Genomic DNA, 17,925 nt, shown 5'->3' on the forward strand with positions numbered 1-17,925 from the left:
AGCACAAGATTGAGAAAATGAAGTGTACATGTTTACAAGGAACACCTCAGCAGCCTGTGGTTTAGGAGGTGACCGTGTTATGTTTTGGGAGCTCGAGAGATGATTTATAGTGAATAATAAAGAACCTGAAATGGTGAAATAATATTGGTAAGCTTGATATTGTAAAGGAAGCTAAGGGAATGTTAGGATAGTAAGGGAAGTGAGCCACTGGAGTAGTGAGTGAATGGTCACAGTTGGCTCAGAACAAGCCAGAAAATTAGCAGAAGGACAGGAGTAGCGTTGAGGGCAATTGGTGGAGAGCATGGAGAGAGAAGCAGGTTGCTGATATGTATTCTGCAAACAGTCATCTATGCATTCTGCCAATAGTCTTTTGTGGAGCTGAAACTTTTAGTATAATGATAAACGTAAAAAGGGAATAGCAGGGTATACGTTGTATGATAGAAAGGGAAATGGCAGACATAACATGGTAGGGTAGAGAGCAGCATGAATTGGAAACAAACATGAGCTGATGTGGCTGAAGTTTAGGAGAAGAGCTTGACTTGGGGTGGAACTTGTACTGTATAAGAGCGATAAGCTGTAGGCTTAAAGTAATGGAGCTGATGCAAAGGGAAAAGAATGTAGTTGGGTGTGGTGTGTGTGTTGACAGTTGGATGGAGGATTAGGTTAGAAAACTTGCTTGTAAAGAGTGGGTGTGGTCGGATCAGTGACTGGTAATGAATATGATGAGTGCGTTTTTTTGTGGTGTAATCAATGGGCTATGAATTCATTTCTACTTTTTTTTTCTCATTTGTTACTGCTATCTCTGAGCAGCTTCCGGATTGGACAGGTATGGTGTCCTTTATAAAGGCACATGCATTGTATGCTACAAGCTTTGCTGGTGCTGTTTTTTCTAATTTTTTTATGACCTCACTGCATGGCTAAAGGGGGGAGGGGTAAGTGCACGGTATTGGCAAGGTTACTTGCACTATACTGGCAAGGTATTTGGGATGCAGGAAGGACACCTAGACTGTGTGGTTTGCTTTACTAAAGGACTTCTGTGCTGCGTTTTTACCTGCATGTGCAAACTATATCTTCAAAGAACTTGCGAAAACAGCATTCTTGATGTTCCTAGCCTTAGTCCATAAACTATTCATGAGCTTGATCATGAGCTATTCCTTGCACGTTTGTCGTGACATTCTCTATAACAGGGTACCAAGCACGATTGCCTAATGGTATGTTCATGATAATAGGTCTAGCACTTGCAAGAAGGCTGGCAAGAATGTTATGTTTAGCTTAGACTGGCATTTTTTCCCAGCATTGTGTTAGGGACCAATGACTCATTATTGCATTAAAATATTTTTAGCGAGGGTGCAATTTACATGTCATATGTGTTATGTTTCAATACTGAAATCAGCTACATCAGGAACTTTTTCTAAGTACAAGGAGCAGTTATTTGCTGGTGGATTTTGGTCAACTGGGACATGGGGTATAACCAAAGACCAGATATTCTGGACTCTGCTTGTTGGTGATTTCCACATTCTTTTTGACACATTAACATTGCATGTGTTTTTTCTTTTTTGCATGGCTTGCTCAATTTGCTGTGTGCTACCAGCTATAAAACAGTACATGTTATATGTTTGCAGTCTTGTACAAAACAAAACAGTGAAACGTCTCCTAGCCTGTTGTGTCATCCTTCTGATCAGTTGGATTTTGTAGGAGTAGTAGCAATGTGGGATTGCATTGGTTGGCAAGTGTAATCAGACCTATGCTGTAGTGCATCTTCTGTGATGCAAAATGTTTAATGTTTGAGAGGTATTGATAAATTTGTCAGCGTGATGATTTGCTTCTGGTCTGAAAGCATGAAACATGTACCACTGACATGGTTCGAAGTCCAGGTCTCTCATATTTAAATCAAATGTGGTTCAAAATCATAAACAGCTCTCGTGGGATGAAAAGCTGTATTTTTTACTTATTTGGCAAGAAGTGAGTTTTATTTGCTTCCCAACTATAGGAAATGTCTTTCTCGTAAATTGGAGCCAACTCCCTCATTTTCATTTGGTGTTTCGTTGATCTTTGGATTTTTTCTGCTACACATATCTGCCATATAAAAATATTTCAAACAAAGGGTGATTATCAGTAATTATGCATTGTTGTTTTTTTCAAATTTTCATAACAGAAAATATCACTTGTAGAATTAAAACACAAGCATAATATTGTATGGCATTAATTTGCAAGTTGTTATGCACATTTCTTAGGACCTGATTTTCTCGTGATGTTTCACACTTAATAGATTGTTTAACATATAAACTTGTGTAAGGATCGCACTTTGTGGTGCGGCCTGTACACGAATAAAAAAAAACATACAACCACATTTTTTTCGCAATTATCTTGTACAAATCAGGGGGTGTGGTCCTTACATGAGATTATGTGGTATGTTAACCTGAGAAATTTACTTGTGTGTTAGAAACTGGATTACCAAAAAAGAAAGTTTTTTGAGGCTACTCGAAATTTAGTGCTGTTACTCAAACTTGCTGAATAATGTTGTGTATGAAACAGTGTTACAGTGAAATGTGACTTTATATTGTTTTGATTAGACACTGTTGTAAGAATGCGAACTCGTTGTTTCTGTGCCCTGTATATGGAATGATGCAAGACTATGAACATGAGACTTCCTCTCCCTTAACACTGTACATCAGTATATTTTATTGTCGTTCATTATTCTTAGGCTGCACTACTAAAAGCTGTTTAATGGAACATGCTTCTATTAACATATTACAAGCACCCTTAAGAACCCCTTGTCTAGTGTGTGTATGTGATATGTTAAGTTTGAACAAAGGCACAATAATTCATTTAGTGGTTGTCTCGTAGGAATGGCCTTAGCCGTACTGAGAGCACCCAGAAAGCGGCTCACACTTTCCTCTAACTAAAGGCAGAATGTGCAGCAAGTTTCACATCTGGTATTGTCAAATATACGTGCTTTGATGAAAATGTGGGGCTCAACTGATCGAGCTGTTGAGATGCAAGCCATGGAATCGTGACAGCACCCATTATGTTACTATTTGTGCTTCTGCTCAATTTCATGCAGCATTACTTATTGTGTGTGAAGCCTCGTTGATTTATACAGTAGTTGGTTGAGACACCATGCAAAAAGCTGCATCTATGTAAGAAAAAGCTGCAGTCATCATGCACTGCACAAGCCTGGTAAATGAAACCTGCACCAGAGGAGCTCTTGCCCTGAGAAAGGGTAGTGTACCCCCCGCATCCGCGTGGGCCTTCAGATTGGTAAAGCTATATTCCGGGCCAGATGGTATACGCTTATCGCGGGCAAGTTCCACTGCTGCGACACTACAGGGCCTTGTGTGTGTTGTTTTTTTCCTTTCTGCCCTGAGTCCTGTGGTGTCTGTGTAGCTCCGCTTGTCCACGCAGCTGTGTGTAGTGCTCTTCACTTGATGGAGCATGCATGAAGCAGTGAAAATGGCAGGGACCTTGCATTTTCTGTGCTTGTGGTGTATCTCTAGATGCTGAATTCACTTGCTTGTGTTTGACTGCTACAAATTGCCATCATAATTGCACTTCTCATTGCTGGATTATTTTTCTTCATTCACATAATGCTTTTGCTGGATCACGTATGTAGCTGCACACCAATTATGTACGTATGGAAATTTTACAGAATGTAATAGTGTATTTTATTGGGTGTTGCTTAATGAACAGGATGCTCAAACAGCCCTTTCCTTTCAAACACATTTTAAGTAAAGGCATGCAAACATATATACAATGTGCTGCAGCTAAATCACAGCAAGGAAAACATTTCAAGCATGTATGAAAATAAAACAGACTCCATGTTGTTAACAAGCTTGTTGTGGATGAGTATTTATTAAAGAATGATGCAGAATAGTGTTTAGTCGAGAGTAATGTTGGTCTAAGGATTATTTCCTAAAATATTGCAAATCGTCTTTATCTCGTTCAATTTTTTTCGCCATGCTCCGTTTGGTTTGGTGGCTTTTCTTTTGTTGCAAATAAAGCCCTAGAAACACTAAAAGAGCCTGTGTGGTTCAGTTTTGGCAAGCATATTGCTGATAAACAGACCCTTGGTTGTCTGGCCGGACAGTCCTGTGAAAGTGAAAAAGCTTACAGCTTGCTGCAGCATCTGAAACCAGTCATACGTGCATGTAGCCACCACTGCTTCATCACCATGTTAATCCGATAAGTCTGCCAGACTGAGCAGAGTTTAATCACTTAAGGTTTTTAGAGAGTAGTACTGTAGTATACTAGGAAAGTGATAATCATGTGATTTTTAAGTGTTCTTTTGATTTTTTTAACAGCAAAAGCATTACACAAAACGGAGCATACTGCAGATAACTGGACATAAAATCTTCAGTCGCCAGCTTTCTAATTTGTGCATGGCCCCCTAAATTAAAATCGAGTGCTTTGCTTTCATCTGATTAACCTATCTGATTGACCACGTGACAAGGAACACTACAGCCTTCACAGTATGACTATAACAGTACAGCTTGTGTAATCGATGCAGTGTGGTTTCGTTTTAAGATTTGTGTGATTAGTTGGGACACCGTGTATTTGTTTGCTGCCTTTATTTGCAAAAGGGACGCTAAAGTGGATTTCACTCATTTCTTTATATTGGAAAGTAAGCTCCATGGTTTAGTGTTTTACCTTTCATCTAAGCTCCAAAATCTATGCGTATATCAGGGGTATGCGAATATGTGAAATTTAGAATATGAATCGAATATGTTGTTCAGTTTGTATTCAAATTGAAGAAATTAGTATTCGAGACATTCTAAATATATTTGCCACCAATCTAATACTGCGCGAACTTTCATAAATCTTGCTGTGGATCACAATAACTGGTCAAATTATCCAGTGTTAGAGTGAATGCTGGTAGGCTTGGACCTCATGCAAAATTCTACAAGAGGCCTTTTCCACATATCACCTGTGAGAACAAGATGGCCGATCACCCCCTTTGAACAGTCGCAGCATGGAAGCGCCCCTCTTTTTTGTTTGACCCTTCCATAATGTGTTACATACTTAACACTCACGCCGATGTCACTTGTTCTGTCGCCTTCACAACTCTTCCAGCGTGATCTCGTTTTGGCCAGCAATGATATGCGGTAAAGCCCATTTTTGGAATTTTGTGTGAGGCTCCGTAAGGAGCAGGTTGAGGTGTCACAGCAAGACAAGAGATTGTGTAAAAATCTCTTATTGCAAGGTGCATTCTGACACGTGCTCCTCTTGCCTGTGTATAATGGCAGGTGTGACTATGATCACACGGGGCTCCTGTAGCTAGGCTAAAAAATATCCTGACCTTTGCCGCTAGCCCACGGCAACAACGGCTGACGGCCGCGCATTCGCCAGTTGTCCAAAACCAGCTACACGCTCCTTTCATTTGCCGACTGGGGAAGCACGGGTCTTTTCTTTTTCCTTTTTAAAAGCATTCTCGCCCTTCCAGTGCCATTGTGCGTTCTCCTTACTTCAGTCCATGTTTTTTGCCAGCACGCAAGAACTGCGCACTTATCACGAGCTTTCTCCTGAAAGCCTCCTCATAAGGCTTCATCGCATTTTTTTTTTTTTTTCAGTAAATTGGCCTTTGGATAATTCAGGCATTTCTTCCGGTCCATTTAAGTGTGAACTATTGAGGTTAGGTTAGCCATCATGTTATTTTAGCTGCCAGTCATATGTCAATTCATTTTGTTACTTATTTTGCATGATCACATTACAGGTTGCATGCTGTCTTATCAAGCAGTTTGTTTCAATGCACATCATGTTTTTTTTATTTTAATGGTGTTAAGTCAGTCAAGTTTTGTTTATTTCACTTGCTAAAAACAATACACTGCTTTTTGAAAATATAAGGGCAGCATTTTATATTTATCTTTTTCTGAAATTGTTTTCATGCTAATCAGTTATTCGATTCTATTATCGATGGCATTTTTTCTTCATGTTTGTATTCGATTCATATTCGAAAGTTTTAATATTCGTTCATCCCTAATGTTTATGAAATGCAGAGAGGGAGAAGACATCTGGTAACTTTGGGGGACCCAAGATGGACATAGCGTGAACTGACGCCTTGACATGTTTACTTTTGCATGCCATTGGCTTACACTCTGAAGTTCGTTGCACTTGGCAGCAAACATAACGCACTTGAAAGAATCTTTATAAAAAACAAGCTGTGTGTCGCTTTTCTCAAGTAGTTTGTTTTGTTTCTCAGAACAAAGTGGCACTGAAATGTCAGAAATGATGTTACTGTCTGCTTTGAAAGTGTGGGAAATGGAAATGATCTATTTTAATGCTTTTCTAGAGAAAAGGTTTCAAAACTTGTGCAACAGCACTCGTAATTTCCTTTCGAACTTTCCAGGCAAATTTACGATTCATAAAAACATCTTTAGTGTCCCTTTAAACATGCCTTCTGTTATGCTGTTTTTCATCAGTGATTTTATTGGTGCCAGCATGTGGTCTTATTGTTTTCAGTTCAGCACGCTATACAAATTATACCTATGCCTGCTGGGCCCTACTAGATCGCTTGCATATCATTACAATCACATGCGGGATATTGTGCTACATTCTAGGCTGCTTACAGTGAGGAAAGCTCATCATTTAGATTCCCAGTCATATTAAAATGGAGTGCGGGTAATGGTTACTTTTTTGATGGCTGCCAAGTATGTGTATACTATTGCCACCACCGACTTGTCCTCTTGATTGTGGGCATAACCTTTCCTGAGTAAATGCTCTCAGAGCCTTCGTGAGCCAGCTGTTCTGCCTGTATTCACCACAATCTGAGACCTTGTAGTCAGTAGGAAAACAGTGTGCATGCACAGTTAGTTCGTAATTTTGTAGCTTTGTTTGTAGCTGCTGTGGGCATGACCTTGGTATCGTTTCTAGGAAGAAAAGCCAGTAAAGCTTGCTTGATTCTTTTTTCTTCGTTGTACTTGACTTTTGCACTTTGCATTTCAGTTCTAGAATGAAAGAGGCCCTTGAAGAGCATCTGAAGTCAAGTTCCATTGTGAGTACAAGCCAAGAGCTCAGTTTTTTTCATCATTATTTTGATATTCATATTTAGCTTTTTCTGACTCGTGCGTGTTTATTGTGCAAGGGCTATGTTATGGGCTCAAGAGGCAAAGTATGTAACTTGAAGTTAAAAGAGCATATTTTGTTCATGTTAGCAACATGTGTGTTCATTAAGGTGAAGGATGGGCCTGAGTCATATTCGGCCTGAGTCATATTCAGTCATATTGGCAGTACGGTTGCCAGCTATTAAGTGGATAAGTCGGGACACGCCGATAAAAGAGGAAACAAGCAGGCAGTGGGCAGATTTTTATGCGTATCTGCACTGTACTGATGCAAGCCAGTTGGCTGCCCTTATCTGCTCCTACACTCCTGTCTCTACTTCTGCGGTCTGTGCTTGGCACTGTAGGACTAGATAGGCATATCTACAGCAATACTTTGCTCACTTTTTTGTTTTTTGTTATCCCCGCCATGCTGCAACTTGAAATAAAAAAGGGGTGGTAATTGTGATCCTTCCAAACACAGCTACTCGTCGAAAGAGGAAAGACAGGAATTGCATTAGTACAAATAGCAGTCGGGCCACAAAATGAGACTCAGGGCATGACAAGAATGAAACCTTGTTGTTTCCACTTACAGTGCAATAAGAGAGTTAAATACATTACAAAATAAAGTCCTGCAGTATTGAAACCAAATATTTTTCATGAGTAAAACCAGTACCATAATGAAGCTTGTCGCTGAACCACTTGGTGCATATTTCATAGTTTTGTGTGCTTTCCTGCCTGATGTTTCTTGTTTTCTGTAGGTAGAGTAACTTACTACCTGTACATGCTGGGATCAGCTGTCATTACTGCCAGCAGCTGTGAATGTTATTGCTGCTTTAGTATTGGTTCTGGGTACTTGTGACACATACTCTGGAATTGTGTGTCCAAGCAGACCTAAATTTATGACATTTGGTTGTCCTGACAGACCCAGTTTAGGAGTCGGGACATTAGACTGAAAGTCAAGACTGTCCCACCAAATTCGGGATGATTGGCACCCGTAGCCAGTGGTATCATCTACTTTGAATTCTTCAGTTTAGGCGTGAATTACTAAAATTAGTTGCAGCTAATTTCAGGACAGTTGAGGTTGTTATACTGAAGCTAAAAATATCTGTCGTTATATCGAAATAGAGTTGTGAAACATGAAATAATTTGTTTCATCAAGCATTTTGTTGAGTTGTTCATTATGTCGAGTTGGAGCTGCATAAAAGACCAAGTTGATTTCTAGCGAGCAGACGTTGTGATGAAACACGGCTTTGGAGTCTGAGAATATTTCATACCTCTAGACTTCTATTAAAGTCAATACTGGCATGTATCGATATAAACATTGTGTAAAATATCATATAAAGTGCTTTAAAGGTGCATTAAAGAGTAATCTGAATTCGCCTTTGTACCACGGGAGCTTGATCTACACATTCTGACCATTCTTAGAAACTTGAAATTATTAATCTTTGTTTCCGATTTCCCTCATTTAAATCGGATTAAGCACCCCGGCTCCCGCCTTTTTTTGAACTCAACGCTGACGGTAGGAGGAGTCAACCAACACGTGTAGTGCCTTTCAGCCAGTCCCGTGGCGGCTTCGCTTTAGGTTTTGTTTATTAGGTTTCTGTGCATAAACAATTTCAGTGGCAGATAACATAGCCGTAAATTAGTCCCACGGAAATAAAGACGCGCGTGGACTCTTTGATATACATATCACTTCGCCGGTGGCAGAGCAGTAGGTCGCCAGGGGACTGACTGAAAGGCACTCTCCACATTGGTTGACTCCCCCTACCTTCAGCGTTGAGTTCAAAAAATGGCGGGAGCCAGGGCGTTTAATGCGATTTAGGTTAGGGAAATCGGCCGCACAGGAAAATAATTCGAAGTTTCTAAGAATGCTTGGAACGTGTAGATCGAGTTCCCGCAGTAAGAAGACGAGTTCAGATTCCTCTTTAGTACACCTTTAATGTAAATTTTCTCCTTCTGTCTTGTTACTTCATGCTTATTGCTTAAATTGCAAGTTTTCATTGAAACTTTTACCTGATAGTCGAAACAATGTGTAGTATGGTTATTCAGTTAAATTAATGAAACATTTACTCAGTTGTGGTGACACATTTCCACCTAGTTTATTAGGAGGTGCCTCGTAATGTGAGTTCAGGCCATAAAAAGTTGGCGTTATTTAGTATGCATCAGAGGGATTGTTGAAATGTGCACAATTTGTCTGTGTAGAGCAGCACTTATCTTTTATACATGTTGCACGTTCTCTTTAACCTGATGGTTTTTAATTTTCAGTGCCATGCGGCTTTTCGTGACAAAATTGATGACCTTTCCAAGAGCCTCTGCAACATCACACAAGCTCTTCGACAGCATGGTTCAACGGCCCAGCTGCCTAGCAGGTCTCAGTCAAGCTGGGAACTGCTTTCACATGGTGACACATAGCTACTATAACAGTGCCCTTTACAAGCGTCTTTCCTCAAGTGTTTTCACAGATTATTTTTCATGTCTAAAATTAAATGCACTGCTTGCTTTTGTGTTTGCTTGCTGTGTTTGTGGCCATGGCATTAATATATATTGGTCAAGTTCTTCGGTTGAATTGCTTTCTTGTGTGCTCGTGTTCACCCAAAGAAGTGTATATTTTTTTAATGGAGCATAAGTGAATTGATGATGATGGATTTTTATGGCGCAAGGGCATCTATGGCCAAAGAGCGCCATGGCACAAGGTATTTTTCAAATTCTCAAGGTGGGGTCGAAGGCCCATTTCCCAAGCATTTGACCCTAAATAAGCCGAGCACCAGACCAGGGGAAAGCTTGTACCCATTATATCACCGGTGGGTACCCGGCGGCACTGGCGATCGAACCCCGCACCTCCCGCATGGGAGGCGGATGCTCAACCAGTTGGCTACCGCTGCGGTATAAGTGAATTGGAGATGCAAAACTAGTGGCTGAATATTCATCTTTTCTTCTTTTAACCATGTTTTATGCTGCCTATACACTGTTTTTTTTTTGGGCACTGCGAAATATTGGCTGTTTCCTTGCGTTAGGGGGCTTAAGGGGGGAGGCTACCCTTGAACACCACCTTTTTTGTTTCTTGATATATCTGAATGAAATTTTCAGGGTAGGCTCACAGCATAACCATTTGAAGAACTACCAAGTTTCATGGAGCTGTGGGCACTGGTTCTCAAGTTACAGGAGTATATAAATGTGGTTCACATAGGTTGTTTATTCCGGGCCTGGAGAATTCGAAAATAGTGTTGGCACTGTGAAATTCATTGTGGTCATTCCTGGATAGGTGCCCCAGGGCAAGACAGAGCCCTTTTTCTAAACTTCCTTGCTGGAAACGTTTAGCACAGCACTGAATTTAGTGCTGCCAATTAGACCTTCATTAGGCAAATTTTAATTGCTTATGACAAATTTCAAACACAATAACTTGAAAAAGCGGGCTTGTCTTGCCCTCAGAAATTTATTCAGGTACGGAATAAAAAAAACCCCATGGAAATCCGATAAGCAGTTCCCGAGCAACAGCCAGAATGAGCAGCCACGCCAGGCAAAAAATACATTCTGAGAAAACAGCCCTCAAAGGTTGCGAGAAAACCAGCTTTCTTGTTTCTTGAGATATCTGAATGAAATATTTAGGGTAGGCTCAGAACACCAACATTTGAAGAAATACCAAGTTTCATGAAGCTGTGCACACTGGTTCTAAAGTTACGGAAGTATATCAAAATGGTTCACATGGGTCTCTTATTCCAGGCCTGGAGAATTTGAAAACAGTGCTGTCACTGTGAAATTCATTATGGTTATTGCTAGATAGGTACTGCAGGGCAAGACAAGGCCCTTTTGCTGAATTTCCTTGCTGAAAAATTTTAGCACAGCACTGAATTTAGTGTCACTAATTAGACCTTCATTAGGTAAATTTTAATTGCTTATGACAAATTTCAGATACAATAACTTGAAAAAGTGGGCTTGTCTTGCCCTCAGAAATTTATTCAGGTACAAAATAACAAAAACTTAGAAATCCGATAAGTGGTTCCCGAAATGCAGTCAGAATGAGCAGCCACACCAGGAAAAAAGTCATTTCTAAACATGGCCCTCGAGAAAGTTTCAAACCTATTCCTAGGTCTAAAATGACCCTGCAGAATAGCTGGTGGTGTCCTTGCGCACTTTTTTCCTTTGCCTCCTCTCATTCTTCACCCGATTCCTTTTCTCGGCCTTGTCCATGCGCAGGGCATCTTTTTCTGCAGCTCGATGGATGGCTAGGTGGCCAGGTGTGAGCCCCACTGACACAGATTTCTTTGGTGGCCCTTTGATAACCAGCATTATATCTCAGCACTGCTTCATGCAGTGCTGTCTGCACAGCAATCAGACACAAGCTGCTCCTTTGGCATCAGGGACCATAGGACAGAGTGGAAAGACTCGGACGCATTTTGCGTCTTTGCACCCGGGCAGCGTTGCAGAAGAGAAGCCTGCGAGAGGCGCTGGTAAACAGGCAGCATAGCCTCAGCGACGTAGCCTGGAAGGCTGTACTTGTGCTTTGGCTGTGGTGAATCACTTGTTTCGGCAACCTTATGACGGCACCACGAGTTGGTACCCTCTGGGCAGAAGTCATGGCGAGGCTCCTCTTCAGTTGATGTGACATGGTAGTATGATGCCATCACTGCACGCTGCACTGTAGCCACATAGTTTTTTTTTTTAATTGGTTTTTGGGAAAAGGAAATGGCACAGTATCTGTCTCATGTATCGTTGGACACCTGAACCGCCTTAAGGGAAGGGATAAAGGAGAGAGTGAAAGAAGAAAGGAAGAAAGAGGTGCCGTAGTGGAGGGCTCCAAGTAATTTCGACCACCTGGGGATCTTTAACGTGCACTGACATCGCACAGCACACGGGCGCCTTAGCGTTTTTCCTTCATAAAAACGCAGCCGCCGTGGTCGGGTTCGAACCCGCAGCCACATCGTTGGAGTTGTTTTTCAGGGCCCAGCCATAATAGTCTGTCAGTTTATCAATGAGAGCCTTTGTCAGCCTGCCCTTCCCTCCCAGTGACTTTTCACTTTTTTGCACAAGGTTCCTCAGTGCCGTGCCCATCCTCTTTTGGACGTAGTTGAGGCACTCTTCTTTAACAATGGGGACTAGTCCGTAGACGTTCTCTTCCACAAGGGCTGAGAAGGTGGCGCTGTCTCCATCAGAAACAAGCATTGTGTAACGCAGGTTGTGCTTTGAGACTGAACGGTTTAAAAGAATCAAAGCTGCTTCTACTTCCATCCTCCCCGATTTAGCATCAGTGTTTTTCTGGAAAACATGACGCTCATGCCAGCTTGAGTAATCTGCATCTCCAGGTTTTGGTCCTACTTGACAACCAAGGCACAGGTTAGACAGAACCGCAGCATCCATGATGCCTGTATGGTACTCAATCACCGCCCCAACTCCAATGTGGGATGTGCGGCCACGCTTATGCCAAGTTCCATCATATGCTACAGCGATATCTCTGCAAAAGCTTGGGTCCATCTCCTTGTAGGCCTCCTTCACTGCAGCAGCTGATTCGGCGTAGAACTTGTCCATGCACGATCTCTGTCCCTGAATGTTTTCTTCAGGTGCTTCTGGAATGTGCTATGATGAAGCCCTCTGTGAGATACATTCATCGTTGCCCAGAAGTCGTTGAGAGCTGTCTGGCCCTTGCCAATCTGCTTCATTGCCATAACGGCTCGTATGTTCACTTCAAAGGCCATTGCTTCATTCTGGCGTTGGGAGTTCCACGAGCTTGCAACCATCCCACAATGTGGGCACATTAGTTCAAGCTTTGTTGCCAGTCCAAGCTGGGTGCCTTCTTGAACGGTCAACCCGGGCGCAAGGCAATGCTTGCACAAGGTTCTAGAGAGCAGGTCGCGTAGGGTATCCACTTGCACAAGGCAAAATTTCGCACCTTCACTTGTAGCGATGGCAGATCTGGGATCGGGCGTCATCGCTTCAAACTTCCGTTGTGTCGCTGGCATGGCGCCAAGCCTTTCTTGAACAACAGCATGTTGTGCATCCGCCGCCTCGATCTCCTCGCGCGTCAGGAAATGCGTTTCCAAGTTAACGGCGCGCGGCGCGTTGTCACGCTTCGGGGTAGATTCCAGACCGGAGCTGGAGGCCGCAATCGCCGAGGTTGAAGAGTTCGGTACACAAGGCGTGCCCGAAGCAATGCTTTGTTGCACCGAAGAAGCTGCTGGTACGTCGCTGAAAGCGGCGACGCAATCACTGTCTGGTAGCGATGTAGCAGAAGCTAAGCGGCTGGAAGCATTGACGCAGTGGCTGTTGGTGGCACGCTTCGCCGCACGAACCAACTTCATAGCACGCTTCCGCGCACCGAACGCGTGTAGCGTCTTTCGCTTTGTTGGGCGCATCGTGACTGACCGCGCAACAGTCTGCAGGAAACTGTTCGGACGGCACAGCGAGATATCGTAAAGACGGTGACAACAGCGAACACAAACCTGGCGAAACGTGAAGAGAGTGCACAAACCACAAAGAGCGCCAACAACGAGAAAAGGAAAGAGCCATGGCGGCCAGTGCAGACGATGCGCCGGCCGCCGCCGAAAGGGGACCGCCTCGTCAGCACGTGCAGCAGCCAATAGCGGCCGCGCGATCCCCCGCGTTCTCGAGGAGCGCGCCCTTAGCCCAATCGCAGCCTCGCATTTCAAATGCGGGAAGCTCGAAAGGCGCTTTGAGGGCCTTCATCACAAGCGAGCCACACTTCCACCATGCTGCCGCCGCGGTCGTCGGAGGAAGCAAAAAAAAGAGCAAGAATTCACGAACAAAACAAGACCAAGATGGCGGCGCTCGGTTCGCTGGCTGAGAAACGGCATGCGCTCGAAGTTGGGGTATTTTCGGCGCTTTCTCGCAGCTCAGCGGCTGCCGCAGCTTCTTCGATATTTAATTTGAAGTACTTTCACGGCGAATTAGGCGTTGATATTTGCAGAACAGGTAGTTTATGACACAAACTGTCAGAATATTCACTTTTCCAAAAATCGACTTTTTCGCGATTTTTCGGTTTTCAAGGGCCGCGTCCCCCCTTAAACCTTGTGAAGACATGGCACTTAGTGGTTCATTTTGCTAAGAATCATGTTTGTATGTAGCATTTAGCTGTGTCGTTCAGAATAAATTTAAATATGCTGTCATCTACAGTGATGCTGGATTATGTAAGCAGGATTTTACACAATGTTAACTATGGCAACATCTTTCAGTTATAAAGGGAAACTCATGCCAAGATGTGGTGACACCTGTGCGAGGTGTTTTGCACCCTTGGTAACAGATGCCACTAGCACTGAACCATTAAATGCTATTGTGAAGTTTGAATGGAAACCAGTCAGTGGCTTATCTCGAAAAGCAGTGTAATGCAATGGCCTTCCACTTGTAGCAGGGTGGCGGTGATTGTCATTTTGCCACTCAGTATGGCACCGTGCCAATCCTCCTCCTGCAGCCATTGCCAATTTTCTCCTTACTTCTTAACACGGTCTGTAGGAGACATTGTCATGCATAGCCATGTAGGCCTTGTCATCACGGATGCCTCTGCTTTTTCGTTTCCTTTGTCACTGCTTGACCACATGCTGTATTTATCTCTTGTTACTTCGCACCTGCTGTGCAGTTTTGAGGCGTAATTGAATGGACTTCCTGACTTGTCATTGCTACTGGTGTTCCATCAAGGAGGGACAAAATTTGAGATTTGTTATGGCTGCTGACAACCGTTGCTTGCCCTATTGATTTCTGTGGCACGTATCATTTCTGTGTGCAGACTGATTCACAACACGGGTCATTTATGATATTTTTGCCTTGTGCTACTATAATGCACAGCCGTTTAGGCAGCAGCTCCTCAAGAAACATTTCCATTGGTGGGCAGCTTTTCTGCTATCTTCATGAAGCTGTCACATGGGCTCCAAACTAAAGGTTGCGCATTCTGGGCCAACATAGATGACATCAGTGCTAAAGACTTGCATTATCTATATAGTACTGTGAGCAGCTTAACATATAAACTCTGCTACAAAGAGTGTATCCATAGCATGTAAGGGATTCATTTGGAAATGACAGGGAGCATAGGATTGTTGTGTCCTACTTTGCAAACACACAAGCTTGTTAGCGTTGTTGTTAGGGCGTGCATGCTTTTTCATGTGTTTAGTGATGACTGCACTTGACACATCTTTTTGTTGTGCACGAATTTTTGCCATTGTAAATTTGTTTTCGTTTTTGACTGACGCTGCAGAACAGGGCAGTGGCTTACATTGTTGCTCGTAACATCACTGTTGCTAACTTGGTATGCCATTATGTTGTGTACTATATTACTGTCCATGCCAGAAGCAACACATGGCTTGATAGATGATTTGGCTAATAGGTGGTGTCCAAAAACCACCTAGCGAATGTTAGGTGACTTCTCATCCGAATTCAGGGATATATGCTGTGCTCATAGCTTGATTTCATGTGATTGAAACAAAGTTGTCAGTATACAGAATGCTTTGAGTAATGATTAACAACTTTTGGTTTGATTGAGCCATGCTGAAAAGTAAAATAGAGTAACCTGTCTCTCTGGAAAGATATGAATCTGTAATCTTAAAAACTAGCTACATGTGCAGTGGTGAAAATGGTAGTCTTGCTGTGCTGCATTTTATGGCAGCTTGTCATGTATTGGAGCAAATTCTACCGCTAGATTTCATGAAGTCTTAGCTACTTGCTGTGCTGCATTTTATGGCAGCTTGTCATGTATTGGAGCAAATGCTACCGCTAGATTTCATGAAGTCTTTTTTAACGTGTTAATGTTGGGCACAGTTAAGCTATCTGTTGCCTTCTGTCGTTCTGGCTCACATCATACTGTACTCATTAATTCCACTTAGCACACACAAATCTCATCAAAACATAGTTTTGTATGAAATTTTGTTATTGCAGAGCGGTAAAAAGTATAATGTGGATCAGGTGTTCATTGAGCACAGTGCAGGGCTTTAAAAGTGGCAATTTTAAACGTGAAGGGCTTTTTGCTGTTTTTATATGATGTAGTGACACTTGCATATTTTAAGACCTTGGCTGCTATTTACTTATCTCCCAAGCAAATAACACCTATACCCTCAAAGTCAGCAGCCTTGACTGATGTGTTTCAACATGGGTTTTTGCTTTAATGAGATTTACGTGGGGTTGCTACTTTCATGCATTCCTTCAGTAATTGCGCTACATAATGAAAGTTTTGATGGCATCGATTAAAAGACAGAATACAGCACAAGAGTGGAAGAAGTGGCATGTAATGAACTTGCACAAACTAATGCGCACTTCTGGAGATAGATTCTTGCGTGTTCATGGTTGAGGGAACGAATTTTAACTCTAACTTTTTTCCACTGCATAAAGTCCAAATGACATAACTCGTGGCAGATTTGGCTAAAAGCGTTGTACCCTAAAACAGATTTGTTTGTGCCTTCATAATGGGAAGTTATGGCTGCAGACTAACTGTGCCATATGTTGAAGTATTTCGGTTTGCAGCAGTTCAGAAAAAAGTAACCAATTAGTGTGACCCCTGGTAAATGCTGTACAAATGTAAGCAGCATATTTAGAGCTATCAGAAAAGACATGTGATGTGGGAAACAGCTGTCGGTAGTCTGCATGTTATGTAGGATAACTGTTTTTCTGTGGCTTAGTCGGAGTAGCAGAATCATGTAGCGGGCAGTATTATTTCACTTTAAATTATTTACATTTCTCAGTGTAAGGGCCAGATGCTGCATTTTGCATGCTAGGTAACATGTGCACCCTTTGATTCAGCATTGTTGCTAGACATTATGAAACCTAGTAAAAACAGCCAGCATTGCATGCTTCTCTGTGCCCAAACATCAAAGCAGCCAGATTTTTCATTCCTGTTGTACCCTGTTCTGAGTGGAACATAAAGTGTCATATGCTGCAGGGATGCCAAGGTATTATGCAGGGCTTTGCCACTGTTAGTGACCACAGTTATTTTTAGAGTGGGAAACTGAGAAATCTGGTACCAGAAGTTGAAACATTTTCGACCACATTACTACCACCAGTCGAAGTTAAGGCATGTTTTCCAGCCTTTTACTGCAACCTTTCTTGCTCTGTGCTTGCTCACATTCCCACCGCAGACGCCAAGAGCAGCATAAGGCCTGTTGAGGATATGGGAGTGTGGCAGTGTGACGTGGCTTGCAGAGCGTAGTTGACGGCCATTGTTCATTGCTCTGTCACCGGTACTCCAAGCTGGCTAGGTCGCCCTGGCCGGTGGCGAAACTAAGCGTGTGGTGTCTCGTATGAAAATCTGCCCGCGTCACAAAAGCACGCTTTCTTGGCAACAAACGGAGAATGTCGCATATTTCTGAGACTGCAGTTTGCGATTGTACGTTGAAATGGATAGTGGGCTGAATTTTGTTGACGTCCGCTGGTTGTAGTGGCGTGGTCGTGCAATGGTTTATGCCACGCTTCATGTTTTTTTTTTTTAACATGGTAACGTTGATTCTTGTGTATGTAGTATTTGTTCATGTTTGGGCGTGCGGATTCTTGCACCTTTCAGTTGCACGCTGTGGTGGTGAGCTTTGTGTTTTTGGTCGCTGTAAATAAAGAAACAGCATTTCTTTGAAACTTCATAGTTTGTTCTGCATGTTCAAACGATGGCGCCTTTGGCACTCGTTCTTGTCTTTCACTTGCGCTGTGTGGGTCCGAGCCTTGCTCGCGACACTGGCAGCAATACGTGTTGGTCATGTGGCTTAAGCATACACGTGTTCACACATAGGATGCGACAGCAGCAGCCAACCGTATCTCGATCGTTGCAAGCAGGATTGTCATGCGGGCACAAGGGAGGCATCCGAGAGACTGGTGTGGACTCGTACCGATGCTGGTTCCATGACAACATGTCTGCGGTGAATTTTTTTCGAAATGAGGCACAACATGTCACGTGGCAAATCGCTGAATTCTC

At 42.8% G+C, this 17,925-nt stretch overlaps 1 protein-coding gene and 1 pseudogene across 5 annotated transcripts in view; one reads left to right on the forward strand and one right to left on the reverse strand.

Moving 5' to 3' along the window:
* The window catches only part of LOC144115248 (uncharacterized), a 69,505-nt gene extending 51,909 nt beyond the window's left edge, over positions 1 to 17,596 (forward strand). For 2 of the 5 annotated variants that reach the window (XM_077649547.1, XM_077649542.1), the window contains 2 exons: positions 6,940 to 6,988; positions 9,300 to 17,596. In XM_077649547.1, the coding sequence (XP_077505673.1) occupies positions 6,940 to 6,945 (6 nt within the window). In that variant the 3' untranslated portion in view covers positions 6,946 to 6,988; positions 9,300 to 17,596. Of the gene's footprint in view, positions 1 to 810; positions 827 to 3,613; positions 3,629 to 6,939; positions 6,989 to 9,299 lie in introns of those variants that run through there. The other 3 variants (XM_077649544.1, XR_013311321.1, XM_077649545.1) reach the window with 3 other exon arrangements.
* LOC144115249 (uncharacterized) lies at positions 11,124 to 13,381 on the reverse strand (annotated as a pseudogene).
* Positions 17,597 to 17,925: the final 329 nt, after the last annotated feature.

The sequence above is a fragment of the Amblyomma americanum genome, chromosome 1, assembly GCF_052857255.1.
Source record: "Amblyomma americanum isolate KBUSLIRL-KWMA chromosome 1, ASM5285725v1, whole genome shotgun sequence".
Classification (NCBI taxonomy): domain Eukaryota; kingdom Metazoa; phylum Arthropoda; class Arachnida; order Ixodida; family Ixodidae; genus Amblyomma; species Amblyomma americanum.